This window comes from Triturus cristatus, chromosome 6 (assembly GCF_964204655.1).
Source record: "Triturus cristatus chromosome 6, aTriCri1.1, whole genome shotgun sequence".
Taxonomy (NCBI): domain Eukaryota; kingdom Metazoa; phylum Chordata; class Amphibia; order Caudata; family Salamandridae; genus Triturus; species Triturus cristatus.
In genome coordinates this window covers 938,073,609-938,099,226 of record NC_140589.1, presented here as the reverse complement: position 1 = coordinate 938,099,226, position 25,618 = coordinate 938,073,609, and the positions used below count along the sequence as shown (strand labels likewise).

Sequence of the window (25,618 nt, the reverse complement as noted above, 5' to 3'; positions counted from 1 at the left end):
AAGGAGTTTGTTTCTTCCGGGTCCGGCATTGGGTACCGGTGATGCGTTATCCCATGCGGCCAGGAAAAGCCGCTTGTATATCCACCACAATTTTTCCTTGACTTTGGGGTCGCGATCATTGCAGATAAGCATTCCGCTTTATTCAACCAAAGGCGTACAGCTTCCCTTTCCTTCGTATGTCCCTGGCCTTACGCGTTTCGAATTCTTTTAATTCTCATCAGAGGCCCGTGCAGCAATCATTTTCAGTCCGACCACAATATCCCACTTGAGTTTATATAGCGTTCGTTTGGCTTCAGGTGTGCCTCATGATAATTCATTTGTCGAGCACTCTGGGAAATGTGGTCCTTTCACTTTAAATTTTGTACCCTCCAGTGGGTGTTGATGCTGTACGCAGTATGGGACCCATTCCTCACCCTCCATTGGGTTTTAGAAAGAGACTCTGCATGTCTGTAATTCCAGATCTGCAATGCCCGAACAAAGAAAACAAAGGAGTTTGTTTCTTCCGGGTCCGGCATTGGGTACCGGTGATGCGTTATCCCATGCGGCCAGGAAAAGCCGCTTGTATATCCACCACAATTTTTCCTTGACTTTGGGGTCGCGATCATTGCAGATAAGCATTCCGCTTTATTCAACCAAAGGCGTACAGCTTCCCTTTCCTTCGTATGTCCCTGGCCTTACGCGTTTCGAATTCTTTTAATTCTCATCAGAGGCCCGTGCAGCAATCATTTTCAGTCCGACCACAATATCCCACTTGAGTTTATATAGCGTTCGTTTGGCTTCAGGTGTGCCTCATGATAATTCATTTGTCGAGCACTCTGGGAAATGTGGTCCTTTCACTTTAAATTTTGTACCCTCCAGTGGGTGTTGATGCTGTACGCAGTATGGGACCCATTCCTCACCCTCCATTGGGTTTTAGAAAGAGACTCTGCATGTCTGTAATTCCAGATCTGCAATGCCCGAACAAAGAAAACAAAGGAGTTTGTTTCTTCCGGGTCCGGCATTGGGTACCGGTGATGCGTTATCCCATGCGGCCAGGAAAAGCCGCTTGTATATCCACCACAATTTTTCCTTGACTTTGGGGTCGCGATCATTGCAGATAAGCATTCCGCTTTATTCAACCAAAGGCGTACAGCTTCCCTTTCCTTCGTATGTCCCTGGCCTTACGCGTTTCGAATTCTTTTAATTCTCATCAGAGGCCCGTGCAGTAATCATTTTCAGTCCGACCACAATATCCCACTTGAGTTTATATAGCGTTCGTTTGGCTTCAGGTGTGCCTCATGATAATTCATTTGTCGAGCACTCTGGGAAATGTGGTCCTTTCACTTTAAATTTTGTACCCTCTAGTGGGTGTTGATGCTGTACGCAGTATGGGACCCATTCCTCACCCTCCATTGGGTTTTAGAAAGAGACTCTGCATGTCTGTAATTCCAGATCTGCAATGCCCGAACAAAGAAAACAAAGGAGTTTGTTTCTTCCGGGTCCGGCATTGGGTACCGGTGATGCGTTATCCCATGCGGCCAGGAAAAGCCGCTTGTATATCCACCACAATTTTTCCTTGACTTTGGGGTCGCGATCATTGCAGATAAGCATTCCGCTTTATTCAACCAAAGGCGTACAGCTTCCCTTTCCTTCGTATGTCCCTGGCCTTACGCGTTTCGAATTCTTTTAATTCTCATCAGAGGCCCGTGCAGCAATCATTTTCAGTCCGACCACAATATCCCACTTGAGTTTATATAGCGTTCGTTTGGCTTCAGGTGTGCCTCATGATAATTCATTTGTCGAGCACTCTGGGAAATGTGGTCCTTTCACTTTAAATTTTGTACCCTCCAGTGGGTGTTGATGCTGTACGCAGTATGGGACCCATTCCTCACCCTCCATTGGGTTTTAGAAAGAGACTCTGCATGTCTGTAATTCCAGATCTGCAATGCCCGAACAAAGAAAACAAAGGAGTTTGTTTCTTCCGGGTCCGGCATTGGGTACCGGTGATGCGTTATCCCATGCGGCCATGTATATATATATATTCTGCTGGCGGTCGCCAGTAGATAGTTATAGTTACAACCTAGTTTCCATAGGAAATCTCAAAATTCTATTTTGAATAACTTTGGCGCCGGTTGACGAATCCTCGCGAATTTTCAAAACTAATGGGGCGCTCCGTTCAGCTCCTACCCTGAAAGTCTCGGGGTGATTCGTCAAGCGGGGGCCGAGAAAAAGGGGGGGTCCCAAAACGCGTTTTCCCCATGCATTTTTCCATAGGACCTTTAGTCGCAGCTACAGCCCAAACGGCTGAACAGAATTACGTGAAATTTGGCAGAGAGGTAGCCATAAGGTCAAGGAAGTGCCTTTTGCAGGTCTGGTGTAAATCTGTTCAGTATTTCCTGAGAAAATAGCATTTAAAAGCTTATCAATATCTATACGCGCGCACCGTTCGCACACTGAGCGCACCCTGCCGTGCGCGAGCGCAATTCTGATTGGTTGTTAGATGTCGGTAAACATTCGAATCGGTCGAAACCAGGAAGTGTCGGCCGCCATTTTGTCTCTCGCAGTCTGAGGGGGAGAAAAAAAAAAGGTGGAGAACGTGAAAAGGGGGCAGGGTGGACAGTTCCTGACCCCCTACCCTTGGTCAGGGGCTCACAGAAGGGCGAAAAAAAGGGAGAAAAAAACAATTTTTTTTTTTTTTTTTAATTGCGAGGTGCGCGCAAGGCACGCACTGCGAACCACAGCGCGCACAGTGCGCGCACAGTGAAAAACCTGAAAAAAAAAATAATAATAAATACATAACTTAGCATTTAAAAAACCGTACAAATTCACTGAAAAAACCATAGGTTTCACACACGTTATAGTTACGAATTAGCATTTAAAAAACCTTGCAATTTCACTTAAAAAACCATAGGTTTCACACATGTTATAGTTAGCTGGACATTTCACTCGTAAAAAACCAATGAAATTCCCCCGTTATAGTTAGTGCAGGCAACTATAACTCACGCGACCGCAATCCTCTGCTGATGACGTCAGATATATATGTGTGATCAAGGCTATCTTGTGGCCGAAACGCGTAATGGCGTGCTGTGGGGGTGCGAATGCTCATTAAATCCTTGAAGCACGAGCTGGTGTCAGTGTGCTTTCTTCCTCGCCGTTTGGAAGTGGGAGACAGCGTTAGGAGTTATATATATATATATTCACTGAAAAAACCATAGGTTTCACAGAAGTTATAGTTAGCTGGACATTTCACTCATAAAAAACCAATGAAATTCCCCCATTATAGTTAGTGCAGGCAACTATAACTCACGCGACCGCAATCCTCTGTTGATGCTAATACTGTATCTTTAGCTATACATATATTACAAATATTTATTTTTCATAAAGACACATATGTCATCAGTGATGTAATATTTGACATCATCAGCAGAGGATTGCGGTCGCGTGAGTTATAGTTGCCTGCACTAACTATAACGGGGGAATTTAATTGGTTTTTTATGAGTGAAATGTCCAGCTAACTATAACTTCTGTGAAACCTATGGTTTTTTCAGTGAATTTGCAAGGTTTTTAAAATGCAAATTCCTAACTATAACGTGTGTGAAACCCATGGTTTTTTCAGTGAATTTGTACGGTTTTTTAAATGCAAATTTTTTTGGGAGATTTTTGGTAAACCTATGTATAAAATAATATATGTACTATATCCTGCATTATGGAATGGTTAATGTTTTTTTTTATGCATTTTTTACCGTGCGCGTACGGTAAGCTGACGCTACGCGCTCCGTACGTCATAAGTACGGTGCGCTTACGTGATACGATGCGCGTACGGTAAGCTGACGCTACGCGCTCCGTACGTCATAAGTACAGTGCGCTTACGTGATACGTACGTGACGTACGCGTACACGCACGTACGCGTACACGCATGTGCGTCGCGCGGAAGCAACGTCGCGGTTACGCAGGGGCGTGTAATGCGCATGCGCGAGTGCGTCTTACGTACGCGCTCCGTAAGCGCTCCGTAAGCGTCATGTTTGCGCATGCGTACTTGTTTACGAGCGCGTACCGTAAGCTTACAGAGCGTGCACGGTAGGTCATGTGATCCACAAAGAACACTTTTCATTGGTTGAAACTATTTTCAGTTCCAGAAACTTCCCACACCACACCCATTCCCCACATTACTGCTTGAGATCCCCTAGGAGAAGGAGCTGAATTGACATTGAGATACAATGGCAGAGCAGCAGACCTCTTCTGACAGTGAGCCTAGCAGCACCATCATCAGACAGAGAAGGAGGAAACAAAAGGATTCTTTTGTGTGGGAGTATTTTACTTTTCCAGAGGGGCAGAAAAAGGTCAATGCTCCATTGGTCACTTGCACACTTTGTGACCGTGTTTAATCTAGAGGAGATCCAAGGAAGAAGTATTCCTTTGGAAATCACTCTATGATGAGACACATTAGGGATAAACATCCCAGGACCTTTGCTCGACATACTGAAGAAAACTCTTCAGTAAGTCACCGGAGCCCAACCTCAGAAGCTCAGCCGAGTACATCATCGGCAGCTCAGCTGAGCCCTTCCTCTGAGGTGGGAGCATCACCTTCTTCTGCTCCTCTGGACATTAACCCTCGATTTGGGAGGGTTTCAATGAGGTGTACAACGTGTTGTGGTCTTATTGTTTTTGGGGAGACCAGTGTTTCCCTTATTAACAATAAGATAGACCAGCACGTTTGTAGACGCTCATAATATTCCCATTCTTTCTTTCCTCCATCCCTGTATTAACCCAACGGCTCTTTTAAGAGCCAACCTTACCTCACAATTTTTTTTATTTTTTTTTAAGCCTTCCTTTTTGAAATTTTTTTTTTGCCGTGCGCGCACGGTACGCGTAATTACGCGAAGTTCGCAGAATTTCTCTGTTTACGCCGTGCGTGTACGCTACGCGCATTCGCGATTTTTCGAAAAAAATGTAAAATTAATTTTTGCCCTTGGGGGTCCTTCTGGGACCCCCTGACAAAGGCTAGGGGGTCAGGAACTGTCCACCCTGCCCCCTTTTCACGTTCTCCACCTTTGTTTTTCACCCCCTCAGACTGTGAGAGACAAAATGGCGGCCGACACTTCCTGGTTTCGACCGATCCGAATGTTTACTGAGATCTAACAACCAATCAGAATCGCGCTCGTGCACGGCGGCGTGCACGTACGGTAAGCTTACGGTACGCGCTCGGAGCGCGCCTATAGATATATATATTGATTTAAATGCTATTTTCTCAGGAAATACTGAACAGATTTACACGAGACCTTCAAAAGGCACATCCCTGACCTGACGGCTACCTCTCTGCCAAATTTCAAGTAATTCTGTTCAGCCGTTCGGGCTGTAGCTCGGACTAAAGGTCCTATGGAAAAATGCATGGGGAAAACGCGTTTTGGGACCCCCCCTTTTTCTCAGCCCCCGCTTGACGAATCCCCCTGAGACTTTCAGGGTAGGAGCGGAGCGCCCCACCTATTTTGAGAATTTCGCGAGGATTCGTCAATCGGCGCCAAAGTTATTCCAAATAGAATGTTGCGGATTTCCTATGGAAACACGGTCCTAACTATAACTATCTACTGGCGACCGCCAGTAGATAATATATATATATATATACATACATACATACATACACACATACACACACACATATATAGGTACGTACATATATGTTACCTACTGGCGGTCACCAGTAGGTAGTTATCATTAGGACCTACTTTCCATAGGAAACTGTTTTTTGTTTTGCCAATAACTTTGGCGCCATTTGATGAATCTTCACGAAATTTTTTAAACTAGTAACCCCACCACCAGGAAATTCCATGATCGCTTTATAGTTCCTTATCTCGGACCATAGTGTTCTTGTGGACATTTTGATCTGAGCATGCGTTCTGGATGGTTTAAACAAGAACTGGAGAGAGGAAAACAGTTTTTAGGGCTTTCACCAATGGGGAAAATTGTGGTTAGATACAGCACTCGTCAAACTAGATGGAATTGTTACACACCTGGCAATAAATAACAATCACATTTCAATAAAAACTCATGTGATAAATGTGTTACGAACCTCATTTACCAGGAACTGTAGCTGAATAACAGCAGCAAGACTGTCATGCTGGCAGTAGCATTCGACTCCCGGTCGACCGAATCTGATATTAAGTAAGTCAGGGAATAAGTAACTCTTATGAAAATGTACAGAAGACGAACAATTAGAAGCATCATTAATACGGTAAGGGATGAATAGCATGCATGTTTTCTGTTTGCCACAGCACAAATTCTCAAACATAGATATTACAAGCTCTGCTAATGATTAGTATCTTGTGGAAAAAAGCAACTCAAAACCAGAACTCTATGAACTGTTGTCAGTATGTATATTTTAGCTTGTAAATGTAATATAGCACAGTATTTCCTTCAAGAGATCACCATCAGAAGTTGGTAAAGTATGGAATAAACAACTGTCGCAAACAAGAAAAAATAATTTAAGGACATCTACGAAACTCTTTTGATGTTGAGGAGTACTTTTACAACATCCCTCTTAATCAAGAGTATGGTTCACAATTCTGCCCCTCTGGCATTTTTCCAGTGTGCTGGAGGCTGATGGGCTGGTTTCAGAGCAGGATGGATTGACATAACTTAAAGGAGCAACCACACGCAAGTTGTAGTCACAGCCTCGTGCAGGGGGGGACCGGACTGAACATTTTAGCCAGGGCTCAATATGGTTTCTAGTCAGACGTTGCATCCCCATCAGTAAATATAACGCAGAAAAGGGCATTTTCACATGTATCAAGATTTTGAGGCTCTAATTCACAGAAACAAGAGTGAAATGACTATCTGAACAAGCTTTTATACTTTTAGGAAAATCACAAAACAGGTGCAATAACACAACTTGATAGCCAACGAAGGTGCAGGATTCCAGGCGTACTATTGCACATCATGTGATTGTTTTTCTGCACAGTGGTAGGGACAGCCAGACATACGCATGTATTTACTTCTGGGAGTGATCATTCCTCTGCCCACCCTATGGGGAGTAACTTTCTGGCTACTTACAGGGTGAATAGTGGTTGGATTTCCTCTCTTGAATACCCAAATTCTACATCACGTTCACAAGCTCACAAGGCAAACCGCGACTTGTAAAACCCACTTCCCAACCATTGTTTTGGATTAACTACTGCTTATTTCTCTGCACTCGTAATGGATAACTCCTATGGAGTAAAGCCAGATGAGTAAGACTCATGAGCGGCGCATTTCTATTTTACATTGAGTAAGTGCACCTTACCCGATTCATTTTAGGCTGCTTATCCTGGCTGGAGGCGGATTAGTCCACCTGAGGTTGTAATGCTTCTTGAGGCTGTGCAGTTCAAGAAAGTGGGACGGAGACTAGAGTTTTGTGGTTGGTCATTGGCGCCCCCCACCTACAAAAGGAATCAGCCTCCGAACAGTGAGACAGTGAGCTAAGTGCGCAAAGAGTGCCACCAGAGGGTCTAAGGAAAAGGGGCAGGCCACAATGATTGGCCGACAGTGGAGATCCGGTATTTATTATTTGATCTTGCACTACTTTTTGTAGTTCCATTACAAAATGCAACGCCCAGGTGCCATCTTCCCCAATCAACTTATCAAGCACAAGTCAAGCTGGAATTCTCGCTATTGGTGGAGAGATTTAGTAAAATTCTGGCTATGAGTAAAAGCAGGCACTCCTGAATCATTTCAAACAAAGCTATTCTGCAGCTTAACTTTATTAAAAGTACCTGTTTGCATTTTTCGAAAGCAGATCTCGATTCCCTAATTATAGAAAGTGTTTGGCAGGACGCGTGTTCAGTGGAATCATTTAAGACCATAGTAACTTTACAAATAAAGCACTCCTCATTTGAAGGGGACCAAATGCAGGTAGCAGGCTCGCAACAGTCATTTGACACTCCACACCTATTTGACAGGTCAAATTCAACCTTATTGCCTAGCTGCATTCACCCTATGATTAAAGACTGAATATTCCCACTTAAGATTTGGTGTCATGGATCTAGGGGAGAGCAGCTGGTAGTGGTATCACGCTTACACCAGGAATGTCATTTTGAGGATTATTCGAGTAAGACCTTTTAGCTTATGATATTTGTTGTTGCTATTCCTCTGATTCCCAAAGAAGGCAGTGCGTCTTCTTTCTACCGTAATTAGAGCATCTGGCCCTGATATGATCTAGGCTAAATGGAACTTTGATAAATGTTTTTTGAAAATCCATGAGATCTGTAAAGGATCACTAGGTTTTGATCGGTATAGAGAATATTATTCAAATTTGGTTAAACTAATTTTATATTGATATTACGTGGTTGTAAATAATTTTCTCTTCGTGCTTCTGAAGGGGAAGGTTAATATTTTATGGCTATCAAAGGAGTTCAGGTAATTGGTTTCAAGAAAGGTATGGTTGGCTATAATACTTTTAGTAGGTCTCTATAGACAGAAAGTACTAGAGACAGGTCTATTCTTGTTACAAGACATTTTTAGGTTCAGTGTTTGGTTTCAGGGTCTGGGCACCTCAGTCAGAACTAACAGCTTCAAGCAAGTAGTCTTTAAAGTTTCGTTTTAAAAACTTGAATGAAATAAGAAATAATTACTCAATGTTGAAAATTATATTATTTTAAAGATGTATTAAACAATTTTTGCTAAATGGTCTTTGCTGGGATAGAAAAGTCCCTGCAGGATGACCGACGTCCACCCCTGCCCTGGGTGTCCCAGCTGCAACAATAAACGGTCTAGCTGCGTCTCAGGGAAAGACATCCTCACTTTAGCACTCGGTGCGGAAGATCCGCATTAAATCAGATACATTCTTTGTAGTTTAGTTCATTGCTTGTTTAATTCATATTCGATTCATATGATTATTCAAGGAGTATGATGAAGCTCATACTGTCTATGGTTATACAATCCACATAGAGGTTCACACATGTGCTTTCGTTGATTAGGCAAGCCAATTTTGCAATTGTCCCCGATGCATTTCGGGACTCGCCCTTCGTCAGGGGAATTCTACAACAAAACAAATGTACGAGGACATAAGGCTGTTGTCCAGGATGTGTAAACGCTTAAGAAATTAAGACTGAATAGAAAGTGATGAGTGTGTAAAACATGCGCGATCCACCAATAGTTAGTAGTGAACGTGGAACCAAATATATTGCAATAATCTTAGGGCTTGTGAAATGGTGCTCGATGATTAGCCACGGTGCATAAGAAACCAGAACTGTATAACCATCGACAGTATGAGCTTCATCATACTCCTTGAATAATCATATGAATCGAATATGAATTAAACAAGCAATGAACTAAACTACAAAGAATGTATCTGATTTAATGCGGATCTTCCGCACCGAGTGCTAAAGTGAGGACGTCGTTCCCTGAGCCGCAGTTAGACAGTTTATTTATTTCACACCTCACTGATTAGGAGGTGGTCTCACCAGCACCGAAGAATATTACATAAGGATTACCCTATATACTTATCATTCATAAAATTGTGAGTGCAACCGTTTCCTATCACTATTCCCAGCTGCAACAATGTCAGGATCCCTGGTGCTGAATTCTATTGTCAAGGGCAAACATGGATCATGCATGTTCACCACGACATAGGCCTTTCTCACAGATTGTGGTCTTGTTGGAACCGGAGGAGCACCCAAAGCGCTACCCTCATAGTGGTGAAAGAGCTACTGCCTTTGCCAGGAGTTATGCAGCAAGAGTGCAGTGGTGGCAGCATACCGTGTTGTGGTCTGCAGAATTGAACAAGCCTTTTTAGGTCTCGCCTTGGCAGCGCATGCGCTGCATGCGCTGTCTCAGTGAGACCTAAAGTAATCTGTATGGGTTGGCAAGCGGCCGGTAGTTTCTCCTGCCGCTTGCCATTTCCTGAATGTTGGCGTGGCTCCTGTTAGCTTGCTTTTTAGTGGCTGATTATGTTAAACTGACTTCCGTCTAGTCCAGAAGCAGCGGCCACCAACTACAGTTTTCGTCCGCCAGATCGCACTTTTTTTGTGTGTCGCGCTTCTCTGCCTGACGTAAACATGGCAGCGGCGCAGCCGCAAGGAGCCGGTGTGTGCGAGGGACGGGCAGCGCATGCTGCTTGTTATTCTTGGACTGTCCCCTTTCTCTTTTCTTGAGCTCGGGTAGTTTTTGCCGCAGCGCTCAAACTGAATGTGCTTTGTGTCCGCACCTATATTTAAAATCCGCGGTGCGATAAAAGTTGACTCTTAAGTGCATGCGTAGATTACTATTGTTTGAGATTCCAGGTCCATTTTCTTGTGATTTATGCGTAAAGTATGCATGTCGTTATATACCAGCATTGTTACTTATTTGACATTTTATATAGCACGAAGTAGACCCGGGAAGCGTTAAGGCGCTTTAAAAGTAATTTTGCAAACTGACATTCAAATAACTGGTTACAAAAAGATGTGAAACCGTAAAAACACGATGTACAATAAAAAAGTTGACTATACATACACACAGTGAAACAAAAAATAGAATATGCTTGTAGATCAAGTTGCCATACCACAGCTTAATAAAATAATACAAAGTGCAAAATATCTATTTATATTTCATGTGCGCTGGTAGCATATATGTTGCACCCCGTGATTTGCACAATCGGCACACATTACATTATAGTCTATTCCTGCTATTCTGTGTCTAGAACCGTCTCTGTGAACCGCCATTAGGCTTTCGTAAGCCGTCAAATATTAATGAGGCTGAAGGCACCTCGGTGGGTTCATGCGCCTGCTGCAGAAGTCTGTCTGCAATCTGCGGGATCGAATTTCACGCAACCTGATTCATGGGTGCAGGGGGGATAAAAGGAGTGCCACCAGGTTGGGTAATAGTAACACATGTTATTTCTCAAGACTCCGGTTGGGCTCAGCACATCCTTGTCAACATTTGAGAAATCCAAGAGGGACATTTCGAAACAGAAGGGAAAGGCCGGGGTACACCAACCCCACAGAGGATGTTGTTTCCTTCTTTGATGTGGGTGGCATGGGGAGAGATCACATATTCACGAGGCATCATCTACCCGCTTGGAAGTCAGCCACTGGCAGCTGGGGAGGTGTCCGAAACTAGAGCAAACATGAGAATTGTTAGGATGCAGGACTTTGCTTCGGACAGAGCGATTCCTGTTGTATCAGGAGCACTGTCATGTCGGGCTGTCTGCGCCCCCATGTCAGGCTGTCGGCAATAATATAAGGCGACTCCATCATACCCACTCAGCCCTCTATGCTCCACTAGATGCTTAAGCCTAGCGACTGACGTTTTAGGAGCATCACTGCAGTCATCACGCCTGACACTCAAACAACAACGGCCACATCTTTCAGCCTATCACAACCTACGGTGCAGCATGCTGCCTGTCTGCTAACAAGCTTTGCTTCATCGTCTGGGATACAAAGTGATGCAGAAATGCAGCTACTCTATAGCGCCAGCCATCTTGAGTGCCATCGACAATAAATGTCTTGCATTCAGTTGTGGTATTCTCATGGCCTGTGCACTGCGGTGAACGACCAAAATATAGAATCCAAAATATAGACAGGACAGAATATGGACTCTAAAATATAGATAGGACAGAATATCGAAATTGGGGTATGAAATATCGATTTCCATAATATAGAATTTAAAAATATAGATTTCAATAATATCGAAAAAAATTTAGTGCTATGTATGGTAGTATATGTGTTAAAATTATGTATGATTTTTGTAACGTATGTTTAATTTTTTTAAACTAATGAATGTTATGTAATTTAATTTTTGGCGTACTTTAATTCCGTAGCGGGTTGTGGGTTTATAGGGGAATAGGGTGGGAAGTAATTTAATTATGGTAAATTAAATATTAATTGTATTTATATGTTTTGATAATTAATTGATTGATAATTAATTATTAATTGGCAATTAATGTTTATTAATTGGCAATTAATGTATATTAATTGATTAATTGATAATTATGTTAATTGTATTTTTTATTATTAGGAGCGGGTTGTGGGTTTATAGGGGAATTGGGTGGGAAGTAATTTAATTGTAATAAAGTAAATATTAATTTTTTTATTTAGGTCTATTGATAATTAATTGATAATTATTAATTGGTAATTAATTTGTATTAATTTGTATGAACTGCAATACATTTTTATGAATTGCCAATTAATTTTTATTAATTGCAAATTAATTTTTATTAATTGATTAATTGATAATGTTAATTGTATTTTTTTTATTATTGGGAGTGGGTTGTGGGTTTATAGGGGAATTGGGTGATAAGTAAATTAATTGTAATAAAGTAAATATACATTTTTATTTATATGTATTGATAATTAATTATTAATTGGTAATACATTTTTATTAATTGGTAATTATTTTTCATTAACTTTTTATTGGTATTGATAATTAATGTAATCTTATTTTAATATTAAATCATTACTTTCCCTACTGTTGCACTCACTGGAGTGGGAATAGTAATTTTTACCCCTACACTATCCAACGTTTTCCCTACTGTTGCACTCTCTGGAGTGGGAATAGTAACTTTTACCCTCCCGCTATCCAACGCTTTCCCTACTGTTGCACTCACTGGAGTGGGAATAGTCATTTTTACCCTCACGCTATCCAACGCTTTCCCTACTGTTGCACTCATTGGAGTGGGAATAGTAATTTTTCCCTTCCCGCTATCCAACGCTATCCCTACTGTTGCAGTCTCTGGAGTGGGAATAGTAATTTTTACCTTCCCGCTATCCAACGCTTTCCCTACTGTTGCACTCTTCGGAGTGGGAATAGTAATTTTTACCCCGACGCTACCCAACGTTTTCCCTACTGTTGCACTCACTGGAGTTGGAATAGCAATTTTTATGCTCTCACTATCCAACAAAATCTCGACTTTGTTTACATTACTTTTATTATTTTTACATTTTAAGCTTTTTTATATTATATTAGGTATGTTTTATTTAATTGTTTTTAATATTTAATTACTTTTATATTATATTTAATACATTTAAAAAATTCGATATTTTAGCTAACTATATTTTAACATTCTATATTTTGGAATCGATATTTTAGTACTTACCTGTTTGTAGATAGGGAGTCTATATTCTGTCCTTCTATATTTTGGAGTCGATATTTTGGGCATTCTATATTATGTCCCTCGATATTTAGTCACTGAACCTGCACTGCTGCCCACCTTACTACTTCCTTACACTGTAAAACTCAGGATCAGAGGTTTGATAATCACTGCAGGCTGTTCGTTATTTTCACATGGGGCACACTGGAACGGGGCCAGCTTCCGGCAGTGTTTTTTTTCCTTCATAATATGCACAAATTGAATTCTGAAGCTTTCACTGGATAGTTGTGATTGGACAGAGCTCTGAACGGAGGCCGGTTGTGTTCACACATCTGGCTGCTTAGGAACAGAAGGATGTTCTTGTTGCAGATAGAAAAGTTAAAAATACCCCACACATGTGTGCAGCGCCCACTGAGTAGCCAGCCAGAATGGACATGCATTTGTAACTGGGAAATCGGGCTGCCATTAAGTTTTTGTTTAATGTGCATTATTCTAACCACTTTAAATGCGCTTCACTGTATTTCTGTTTTCAGCGCCCCAAGCGCACTTTCACTTTCCAAGCAGCTGGGATAATGGCTGTTGCTTCTTTGAAATGAAATAGGTCTCGCATTTACAAGAGTTTGAGCTATTGGCTTTGTAAATGATAATGCCTTTTATTTATGAGTTAATTATCAATACAGATAAATAAAAGGCATTGTCATTTACAATGTCAATAGCTTAAACTTTCGCAAATGCTTGATTCTCTGTGTCACTGGAGTGAGGCCTACAGCCTAATTTATGTAAATTTCCACTGCTGTATGCTTAACTTTACCTCTGGCCTATTTGAAACTAGTGTGTAGGGCATAAGCACCGCTATTGTGCTGTATGCATGTTCTGGATGTATGTGTGCCTGTGAATGTTACAACACATGGAAGATTCAGGGCTCTATTTAGGGGGAGCCAGGACTGACTGGAGAAGCATGAGGCGTTAGAGGAAGGATTTGTGAATTTCCGCATTCCTGTGAGCTAGGTGGGACACACACTGGAGGAAGGAGCGCCAAGCTCTCCAGCACACTTCAAAGGGTGCTGATGGAGCAGGTAGTGCAAAATTTTGTATAATCCTCTATTTTTCCATGAAAATACTAATTATATAATCTATTAATTAATTTTAACATTATTAAACGAATGTTGCATGTATACTAACCAACATTATTAATACGAAAATACACATGGGATTTGCTAAATGCATGGCTAAATAACTCTTATAACTAAAATCTGTATGCATTTTAACAATAGTATATGTGGTAATAGAATACTGCATGATATATGTTGCTTTGTGATGTTGCACCCTCGAGGAGGATCGAAAAAGGTGAATATAAATGCTTTAAATGTCGCTATATGCTAGATAAATACAAGCACATAGAGGGATTAGCAAGGGGTTAACATTTGGATCACCATTTCTATGAATTAATTATTCTTTTGTGTTTGTTTCGCTTAAGTTGGCATTTGGGCCTAAATCCAATATGGCCGCTGTCACTACACGCAGAAGTGGCCACTGTCTCATGAGGCGCGGAGTGAGCTGCGCATGTGCAAGAAATGACCTAAACCTCGTAGCGACCTTTGCACAAAGTGTCCCCGGTCAAGGAGACGAAACGGGACACTCGCCAAGACACGGGAACAATCAACCTTACAGTAAACCGGAACAAGCCGATACTTCGCTAACCAATGACCTCACCCCTCGAACTGTACTGAAAATCTTGGAATATTAGTCGTACAATCTCAACCAGCCAATCACGACTGTTCTAAAGTTTAAAATTGTATCTTCTATGACTTATTTTATTATAAAAAGGGTAGTAGAGTATGGAGGGCGCGGATGATGATCTCTCTTTCTTTTCATTTATCATTTTCCACGTTTGTTGTGACGCCTTTTCCGAAGATCCAGATGCCGACCGCTTGATGACTGCAAACTTTTTCTAAAAATCCACGGGCTATGATATATGCTTGCACGATTTCTGGTCCTTTGATAAATTGGGACTGTAGCGTGCTGAGTAGAGGACTTTGAGCTTTGGCCTGCTTTTCAGACAATTTACCACAAATTTTGGTTAGGCAGAGCCAATGAATTAGAGGACATCAAATAGCCAGATTAGGTAAATATGATGTTCTGCGATTTATTTAAATTGATCTAAAACTCTAAACTTTGACGAGACAAAAGCAAATATAAATCATCATGAACATTTAGATAAACAGATATTGATTAACAAGAAATATGAGTTTGTGGTTAATTAAGGGAAATAAGGATTCCGAGTCATAAATTGTGTTTTAGCTGGTTCCAAATCACCATCAACCAATCCAACTAAAATGGTCCATTGACCAGGTGGGTGGAGTGCCTTGATGTTTGAGACTAGGGATCTATAGGTGAAGGATATTAATGTATATTTTGTAAAATAACTTTTCTCTCCCTATAGGTTATATAAGATATTTCCCCCACATGTCCAGCGCTTGAATTACTCATCCCTCCTGTGTGTGCAGACTCGTGAGATAGACGTATAACTGTTGGTGTTGTGGGCCCCACCAATAACTGTGTGTGTGAATGAGCTAGTGTGACTTCGGGTCTGCGACGCAGGGAGGGTATCGGTAAATGTTTTCCCCATTTTCCAGTCTTGTGCTGGATCAGTGCTCTTTGATTCAGAGAGAGGTCACTGGAAAGGGGCCTGGGCACATCTCAGGAAGGGAATGGGCTGATAAGATAATCATACAGGAGTAGGGCTGGGGCTCCGAGGTAACCTTTTAATACATATATAACTGGCTGACATCCAGGTACGAACCTATAGTCACTCCCATGGTCTGTGTTATAGGGCTATCAGATTTGGATTTGCTTCTACTGTAACAGACTGCTTTCAGGACGAAGGGCAGGGTAAAGGAGTGCATGCTACAAAAGGATCAGCTCCCCAACACAAACATGAAATACTCTGACCCTAAATCACATTTGGTGTCTGGATAGGACTATAAAAAGTGGTACTCGGAAGAAGAAGCCCCCCAAATTATCAACTGTAAAGCAGCCAGTCTGAATTTGCGATGCGGGGAAAGAACTGCAAAACTTCTGACTGTGACAAGTACTAAAATCTAAGACCTGCCAGTCTCCCGGCAGGGTGAGGGGACATCACCTTGGCACATCCAAGACCACATGCCCCTGGAGCATGGGGCAACATTGCCTGCCTCCTTGCCTAGACCAGTGTGCTCAGTGAGGAAGAGGAGAGAACTCGAAGGAGCTAAGTCCAGTGGGTGATCCTGTTGACTGGTTTCCTGTAATGAGGTGTGAAGAGGCAGCTGCTGCACAGATCGGGTTATTGCATGTGTGCAGGTTCAAGTTGGCGACTCTGTATGCCGAAGGGGCCATTTCTTTCCTCACTCATTAGATGTTTGTACAGCAATGGGCAGTACTCCTTGCTTTAGAAAACATGCAGAGACAACTCATGTCACCAACTCTTTCCCAATTGGCATAATTTTACACATTTGGCAGCATATCGGTTTTGCACATGACGACATATGGATTTTTAGTGCATGCAATCATAGCATTCCGTAGCCCCTCTTACTAGGATGGTGCATGGAGCAGCCTATATGTTTTAGTCCTAACGATGGTCATAATTTATGTGCCTATGTCTCATAACCCCTACTGAGCGGTCAGAGAAACCTGATTAATGTTTCATCTCCCATATGTTGCCTGAATATCTTCCTCTTTGATGCAAGGGGGGAAAAAAGTTCATTTCTACATTTCTTATGAAGCTCATCAATGCACTTCTCGTTAATCAAGGTTTTCTGTAGATTTGTTGTACACGATACGTACCCTTCAGAGTACACATGTAGTTAAGACAGGTAAGATTTCACTCTGGACCTTAAGGAAGTGTACACTATTAGGAAGCTTCAAACTAATCAGCCTCCATTTTTCCATACACAGCTATCCACTATAAATTGTGCAGGAACTCTGCATTAGTAAGAAGTGTGCACCTGATTTACTAATAACTTGCGGTTTGGTATTTTCCAAGGTCTTAATATGCAAAATGTGCTCTTGTAAAACTCAAACAGTGTGTAACAACCTTACATATTGAAATTCTGATTCAGATGGTAAGTCCAGTTACCATTCAAAATGGGATTTTAGTTCCCGGAATGAAGTCCCTACTGTTCGTTCGCAGACCCTACATTTTCTTCTGCTCAGGGAAAAGTAAAGGTATAGCACTGCACACCATTCCTTACCTAAACAAGTACAATAAAGCAAATAAGAAAATGAGCACATAAGAAAATGCAATAGTTTCCTAAAAAATAAACAGTTAAAATTAGAATAAGAAATGTCCTCACATTTCTGTGAGCGAACGATCCTGAGTCAGAGGCAAGTCAAATAATTTGAGCTGTTAACTACTTAAAAAGAAGAGCAAACACCAAAGGTAAGAAAAGGTGTTTAATGCGAAACGGCACCAGGCTCCAGGCAGCAACTGCTGCCCTGAGTCCTCACATAATCCTCATATTCCAACCACTCCCAAAATTCCCCAAGAACCTTCCATCCTTACGCACATTCATTATTTACACAAACCCATCACGTTCCCCTCCCTACAAAAATTACAAAAGAAAACATACACAATAAAATGCAGAGATGAATCTAAGAGAACAATAACACATGAAAGGGGAACATGATGAGCAGTGACAATACGCTATAAACGTTGCAATTAATCCATTGTAACATAAAATGGATAACAAGGAAACAATAGCATGGCAATGAAATGCCAAGGAACTGTTGGGATGAGATGTTACTGTACTTGCATTCCATAATCTTTAAACCTGTACGGTAAAGATTTAATCTGCACAGGTTTGGGGTGCCCTTTCAAATCTGGTTATCAAAAAATTGGGGAAATAGGTTAACGGTTAGGTTCACCCTCCAACAGTACATGTATCATAAACAACCTGAACTAGTCAAGTCAAAGAACCTAACCTAAGGGAGAGGTAGGTGTCAGAAATCTATTGGATTCTGAAGTTCACCAATTCGAGAGAAAGGAAAAAATTATCTCTTTCTTGAGTCCCCTTACTCACCAGGGTTTCCCCACGGTGACATGCTTCATCATTGGGGTTCTCCCAGTCCTCTACGGACTGAGGCGTGCTGCGACTTGCGGATTACGTAGGAGCACTAAAAAATCAGATTATGTGTAGTGCAAGTGAAAGTGTGGTGGAGTGGTATAAGGTAAATTAAAATAATCAGCTAGTGGGCCAAAAATATTTTATTAATGCTCCTAGCTAATTGACTTAAAAACGGGGTGATATGCTAAAGGCCCTAACTATAATGGATAGGTGTACCTAGCATATGGTCAACTAGTTTCGAGCTTCCCCAGCTCTTCTTCAGGACTACACCGGGACCAGCCCAGTGTGAAAGCACCACTCCTAGTTAACCTAATTAAGGTGCAAAAGTGAGACGCTTCAACTGTAAGGCATGCGTTACAATTAATACATACGTAATGTACGTCAGGCAATATATTTTAAGAAGCAACAATGTGTTTCATGGTCAACGGAGGGGGTGTGGCGATCTCGTACACTTTTTTTGTGGACAACCACACTCACGAACACCTACTGGGGCCAAACCTCACGGACCGCGAAGGTGTTCGTGAGTGTGGTTGTCCACGTACAAGTGTACGAGATCGCCACACCCCCTCCGTTGACCATGAAGCACATTGTTGCTTCTTAAAATATATTGCCTGACGTACATTACGTATGTATTAATTGTAACGCATGCCTTACAGTTGCAGCGTCTCACTTTTGCACCTTAATTAGGTTAACTAGGAGTGGTGCTTTCACACTGGGCTGGTCCCGGTGTAGTCCTGAAGAAGAGCTGGGGAAGCTCGAAACTAGTTGACCATATGCTAGGTACACCTATCCATTATAGTTAGGGCCTTTAGCATATCACCCCGTTTTTAAGTCAATTAGCTAGGAGCATTAATAAAATATATTTGGCCCACTAGCTGATTATTTTAATTTACCTTATACCACTCCACCACACTTTCACTTGCACTACACATAATCTGATTTTTTAGTGCTCCTACGTAATCCGCAAGTCGCAGCACGCCTCAGTCCGTAGAGGACTGGGAGGACCCCAATGGTGAAGCATGTCACCGTGGGGAAACCCTGGTGAGTGAGGGGACTCAAGAAAGAGATAATTTTTTCCTTTCTCTCGAATTGGTGAACTTCAGAATACAATAGATTTCTGACACCTACCTCTCCCTTAGGTTAGGTTCTTTGACTTGACTAGTTCAGGTTGTTTATGATACTTTCAAATCTGGTACCATTTCCCCACCATCGTCAGAACTCCCACTTAAGCTACTGCGCACATAATAAGACATTGCAACAGGGACTAAGGCTACCATACTTTTATTCCAAGTCCTGCCATTGACCTTCTTGATGCTGAAGGTGTGAAGACCCTTGAATAACCTTTAGCCGCATGATGGGGTTTCTTTATTCTCACCCAGTATTCCACTTTAACTGGTGATGTTCTACACAACCCTTCAACTGTACTGTACTTCCTTTGCACTGCACTTCTCACATCCACCACTCGTTCAACTTTACTCAAATCCATAGCCTTCCTATCCATCCATTCTTTATTCAAACTAGAACCCACTATCCTCCCTCTTTGTAATGAAAAAGGTGACATTCCAGTGCTAACATGAGATGTAGTTCTGATTGCCCAGAGAATATCCCAGATTCCTCTTCTCCAATCCAACCTATTCACCAGTGCTAACTGTAACTGGTCCATAATGGTGCGATTAAATCATTCCACTAAACCATTACTGCAGGGATGGTATAATGAAGGTATGACATGTTTGATTTCCACTGACTCCAAAAATCCACCCATTTTCCTAGACACCGAGTTCCATTGGCAGTTACCAGTTGTTCTGGAGAACCCTCCCTGACAAAAACGTCTTGCAAAAGTTCAATGATTGTCATGGTGTAAACAGTTTTCACAAATATCACCTCTGGCCATTTTGACATGTACTCTATCGGGACTAAAACATACTTTTTTTTTTTTTGCAACATATTTTTATTGGCATTTATAGGTTATCGTGACAAATAACAAGGAAAAGATACATTCAGTTGAATTGCATATTACAGCTCTTGCCACAGTATATCGCTGGTCATGGAAAGAAGGGTTGGTCGATGGGCATTTTGTGAACCCTGGGGTCTCCTATTGTGTGCATGTCACGTAAACTGGGGTATAACACAAAAAGAACTGGGGAATGGTCAAGGAATTTTATTCCCGGGCCTCCCTGTCGGACGTCGGAACAAGTGCGTGGGTGTGACGTGTCTCGGTAGCTGATTTAGTGGTATGCTACTGGAGGTGGGTTTCGGTCGGTCTCGCTCTCAAATTCAATCGGCGAAAGTGACGTTGTGTGCGATACTACTGCCGGTAGTTTGATCACGCCACCGGGGAGGGTCTGGTATGGTCGGTTAGGGTCTGAACCTGCGATTGTGAGACCGTTGGTGTATGTATATCGCCGCCTGGGTCCTCACCAGGGGTCAATTGCTTAAAGCGATGTATTAACAGGGCCCATTCCATAGAAATCGGGTGCTTGCGTAACCCCCTCACCTCCTCCTCTCGCAACGTTTCCTCCTCCGCTGCAGCCCATTTGTGTGTTGCTCCCACCCAGGCCGCAAGCGGGGGACCAGTGGGGGAACGCCAGTGCATGGCCACATTCCGCTTAGCTAGCAACACGGCTAGCGAAATAAAGCGAGTTTGCACCTTATATTGGGAGTAAAACATACTTAGGAGTTCCATCATAAAAGGCTAGTGGCCCAGCAATATCCAATGTCAGCTTGCTCAATGGCACTGTTACCTGAGTTTTGTCACTCAAAACTCATGAGTAACATTCTCTGACATGATGTTCAATGTCCTTATCCACTCCCGGCAACCAAAATCCTCCCTAACTTTCCGTTTCATGGCATGTACACCCATGTGATCTTCAAGGGCCAGATTCAATATTTTACTGTTAAGGCCACAAGCTTACTAGAAGTTCACACCTACGCATCACTCCATTTATCAAGGACAATTCTTCTGCAGTTCTACAAAAGGTAACCAGGATATCTTGCATTTCTTTAGCTGGGGGCCATGTACCTGACAAGTACTTCATAACTTTTTGCACTCTCTTATCATCGAAACACGCACTCTTTCATTCCTCCTCAAAAAGTGAACTGTTCAAAATTGTATCCATCGCACATACAAACTCCACATCCTCAAAATCCTGGTCAACCTAAGAAGACTGGTCTTTTAATGGCAATCTAGACAAACAGTCAGCGGCAAAGTTACATACCCCAGGAGCATACTGTAATTTATACTGGAACTCCTGCAAACTGTATTACCATTTGGCAATGCGCGTAATTGCTCTCTCACTATATTTAGTTTTAAACAAATCTACAAGTGGTTTATGATCAGTTCTTAAAAGGAGCTCATTGCCCCAGATAAAAGTATTGAAGTATTGAACCCCCCCGTACATTGCTAAGGCTTCTTTCTCTATGGTAGAATATGTGTGCTAACCACTCCGCAAGGCTTAAGGTTTTAAGGGGTCCGGTTGAAACAATTTAATGCTTAATGGGTTTAAAAACATTTTCACATTCACTGCTCCATACAAATCAGATTTTTCTTTCCAACAACATCCGTAGACACTTGGTCTTTGCAGAGAAATTGTCAGCAAACACACAATAGTATTCAATGAGCCCCAAAAATTACTATAATGGGTCTTTCTCTTCTGATGCAGGCGCATACTCAATCGCTCTCAAGATTTTTATCATAGGCTCAACTCGCTTACTGGATATGTGATGCCCCAAATAGTCCACCCCTGATTGACTGAACTTACATTTGTCTTTTCTCAATGTTAACCCACTCCTTTTACCTCCAACTCATCTTTAAGACTCAAAATGTGTTCATCCTGATAGCTTGCCAGAAATCAGGATATCACCCTGAAAATACAGTACACCAGGCATACCCTTGAACAAATTTCCTTCAACCTCAGGAAGACAGATGAGGCAGAAGCCAGACCGAATGGCATATGCATGTACCAGTAAGCTCCTTTAGGTGTTACAAAAGATGTCAAATGTACTGCAGACATATCTAGGGAAGTGACATTTGCAGCTCCCTTGAGAGTGGTTAACATCTCATTAATATTGGGGAGAGGTTGGCGATCCACCCAAATGTTGGTGTTCTAGCCACGTAAATCTACACATAACCTCAAGGACTTGTTGGCCTTGCGTGCAAGAACTATGGGGGATAGCCATTCAGATCCGTCAATCCGCTCTATCATACCCAAAGCGCACAATTTATTTAACTTCACTTTCAATTCTTTCCTCAAAGGCACTTTACGCATCTTGTGCCCAACCGGGCAGGCATTCTCCTTCACAAAAATCAGATGCTGGAACCTTTTCAACTTTCCCAAGTCACTGGTAAACACATACGGATACTGACTAACCTACTTGCAAACACCCACCTGACACACAACTTGGCACGCTTTGGACCCACTTTCTCCGATGAGTCTATTCTAAGAAATTACTTGTTTGGGTAATTGGGATCCAGCACAAAACTGAAATCCCCTTGCTCATCCAATCCTCGTCCCTACATGAAAGGAGCAAACATCGAATGTAGGAGAAGGTGTTTAATGCGACCACCAGACTCCACGCAGCATCTGCAATCCTGGAATCTCACATAAGCCCATATTGCAATCATTTCCCAAGATTCTCCAAGAACACTCTATCCCTACGTACATTCTTTACTTACACAAACCCATCACAACTACAGCAAGAACCTTTGTTACTATTCAACACAAGCATGTGGTTTTTGTCAACCATATCCACCAATATCACATCAGTTAAGCATAAGAATGTATACCAGAAAATAATCTGCTCTCAACTACTCCCCTGTGCAGTGAACAGTGAATTTCTTCATTAACGCATAGGTTTTGAGCCAACTGGACTATTGCAAAATTATTAGCCTTCTGACTTAAACTTGAGCTTAGACAAAAACATTAACTTCGATTAGCAAATTCTTTTCAATCTTCCTAGACACAAACACACCTCGCACTACGTTAACAAGCAAGTTGACTTTCCAATAAATGACCCATGTACATATTTCACTTTCAACCTTAAAACCCATCACAGTAAAATCCTTTCTTACTGGCCTCAACTCCTCACCTGAAACGTCCCCTCCACAAATATGTTCTCTGCTGTTCACAATAACAAGCTGTACTCAACACTTTGACCTTCTTCTAGCTACTGTGCTAGTTACCTTTTGCCATTCCTCTATGAGATCATACACCTTGCCAATATGCAGATATTTCCTCGCTACCCATGGTCATGCTTGCTCCCAAAGCTTGCATGATCTAGCTTGAAGTTCAACAAATCCAACAATGGTTTCCCCACACTTTTCCCACATATTTCCCTGGCTCCTGGGTTATCAGTTAGATACAGGTTTTCATTTTTTTCATGTCATCCTAATTTTTGCTGTCTCGCTTAGCAGACAGCACATACTGGCATCAACTCTATATGTGGTCAATAAAATCGGTTACTGTGCTTGTGTACAGTGTGTATTGTTCTGAACAGATTTTCTGGTTGAAACACTGAACATAAAAAGTAAAGAGAAGTGGAGTTTTTTGGGGGGCTACAACATTTATGTCATATCAAAAAGCTTTATTTCGATAAAAATTGTATCATAAAAGCATTGACATACAAACATACAAGATACAATATATCGAAGGGGAAACATTAAGTTTAAAATATGAAGAAATGTAAATAAAAACAGAAATTTAAGCTGGTCAACTAATCTTCTTAACACCAGCGTACAAAACATAGCAATTTTTTAAAATGTGCATAAAAAGTCCGTATGAAGTATATTAATTGAAAATTAGTAAGAAAAAATGTTACATTTCGATACTAAAAAGACAGTTTCCCTAAAAAGTGAGTAAGAAAGAATTCATACTGGTAGACGTAAAAATTTAGCCCTAATATTTCAAGACCACCCAAAAAATTTAGCCACACCACAAACTAGCACTGGGCTGGTGTCGGAACGTAATATTCTGAGTGCAACCCGGAAGTTCGATGTGCCCAGCAATCGACAAACAGGTCCCAACCATCGACTTCTTGGGTTTTTATAGGCTGGGCATTCGAACATAATATGCGCCGTATTTTCCACCAACCCACTACAACTCAAGCAAGTTGATGGGGTTTGGTAGGGTGGCTTCCATTTGCTGGTGCGCTCGTGGGTTGGTAATATATCAAGTCTAAATTGGATGTACAGCGATCTGTCCCTGGGGTTCTGTACAAAATCCAAATACGGCTCAAGGCTGGTGGCCTGTTTGTGTATATAGAAGGCTTCGGTCAGGTTACCCAGATTGGGGTTACTGGACTCCTGGGTATCTATCAAAGTCCAATAGGCTCTCTTTAGGTCTGCCTTACCCAAGGGTGCACCGTGCTCCCAAACTTCTCTGAGGCCTAGCTGCAGTAAAGACTTTTTAATACAACGAAGCCAACTGATTCTGTGAGACCCCGGGGAGTTCATTACTTCTCTTAAGCCCTCAGTATATTTTGTTAATTCTGGGGTACGCCATAGTCGAGCCCAGAAGAGCAGGGGGCGTAGTCTTGCCATGTCCTTAATCGTGCGTCTGCCCAGATCTCTTAAGAGAGGTTTGAGTGGAGTTCCCCTTGGGAGTGAGACCAATTCTCTCATGAATTTATTTTCAGTCCTGGAGATTTCTTCGAGGTTGTCGAAGCCCCAGAGTTCGGCACCGTACAGTGCCGAATTAACAGCTTTAGCCTGATAAATCACTAGAGCGGGAGCGATTGGTCTGCTATGCGAGACACGATGTTCTTTGATGATTGTTCCCGCGGCCCGTCAGAAATTCTTATGCCGAGATAGTCAAATGTTTTAACAAGCTCCAAGGGTGCACCATCAAGCTTGAGGGTGACTTTGGATGGTTTTCGTAAATTAAATGAGAGAAGCTTGGTCTTTAAGGTGTTAATACTCAAACCTCTCAAATTACAAAACAAGTGAAATCTGTCCAGGAGCTTTTGCAGCCCTGCCGGGGTTTTGGAAATTAGCAGGGCATCGTCAGCAAATAATAATGTGGGGACTCTATCACCAGCCAATGTCGGGGCGTCGGCTGGAATATCTTGTAAAAACTTCCCCACCCCATTTACAAATAGAGAGAAAAGGGTGGGGGCCAATACACAGCCCTGTCGAACTCCCCTATTTACGGGCATCTTTTCAGTCTTCTGGGCCTGATATGATATGATACATTTATGCAAAATAAAATGCTTCATACGCACAGTGGACTTTGTAAGACAAAAATCATGGTTAGTGCTAAATATACACTATGAGCTGTTATTTCAGTAATTGCTTTAACTTTTCCTCCCCCAGGTGAAAATATCGATAATAATAGTTAACCTAAAACTGGCTTTTTGTGAAGCACAAGTATTTATTTGATTTGCTATTTTAGTAGATTAACTAGAAATATTTGACAGAAAACCATAAGAAGATTCTAAAGTAGAAATACAACATATTACATGTTAATAATGCAAACACAAGTACAGGCATCACAAAAAAGAAAAA

At 41.8% G+C, this 25,618-nt stretch overlaps 1 protein-coding gene across 6 annotated transcripts in view; it reads right to left on the bottom strand.

Moving 5' to 3' along the window:
• Positions 1-25,618, bottom strand: part of STXBP5 (syntaxin binding protein 5) — a 1,306,577-nt gene that overhangs the window by 1,089,848 nt on the left and 191,111 nt on the right. For all 6 annotated transcript variants that reach the window (XM_085611623.1, XM_085611620.1, XM_085611619.1 and 3 more), the window contains exon 3: positions 6,047-6,128. In XM_085611623.1, coding sequence (XP_085467749.1) covers positions 6,047-6,128 — 82 coding nt within the window. The remainder of the gene's footprint in view (positions 1-6,046; positions 6,129-25,618) is intronic.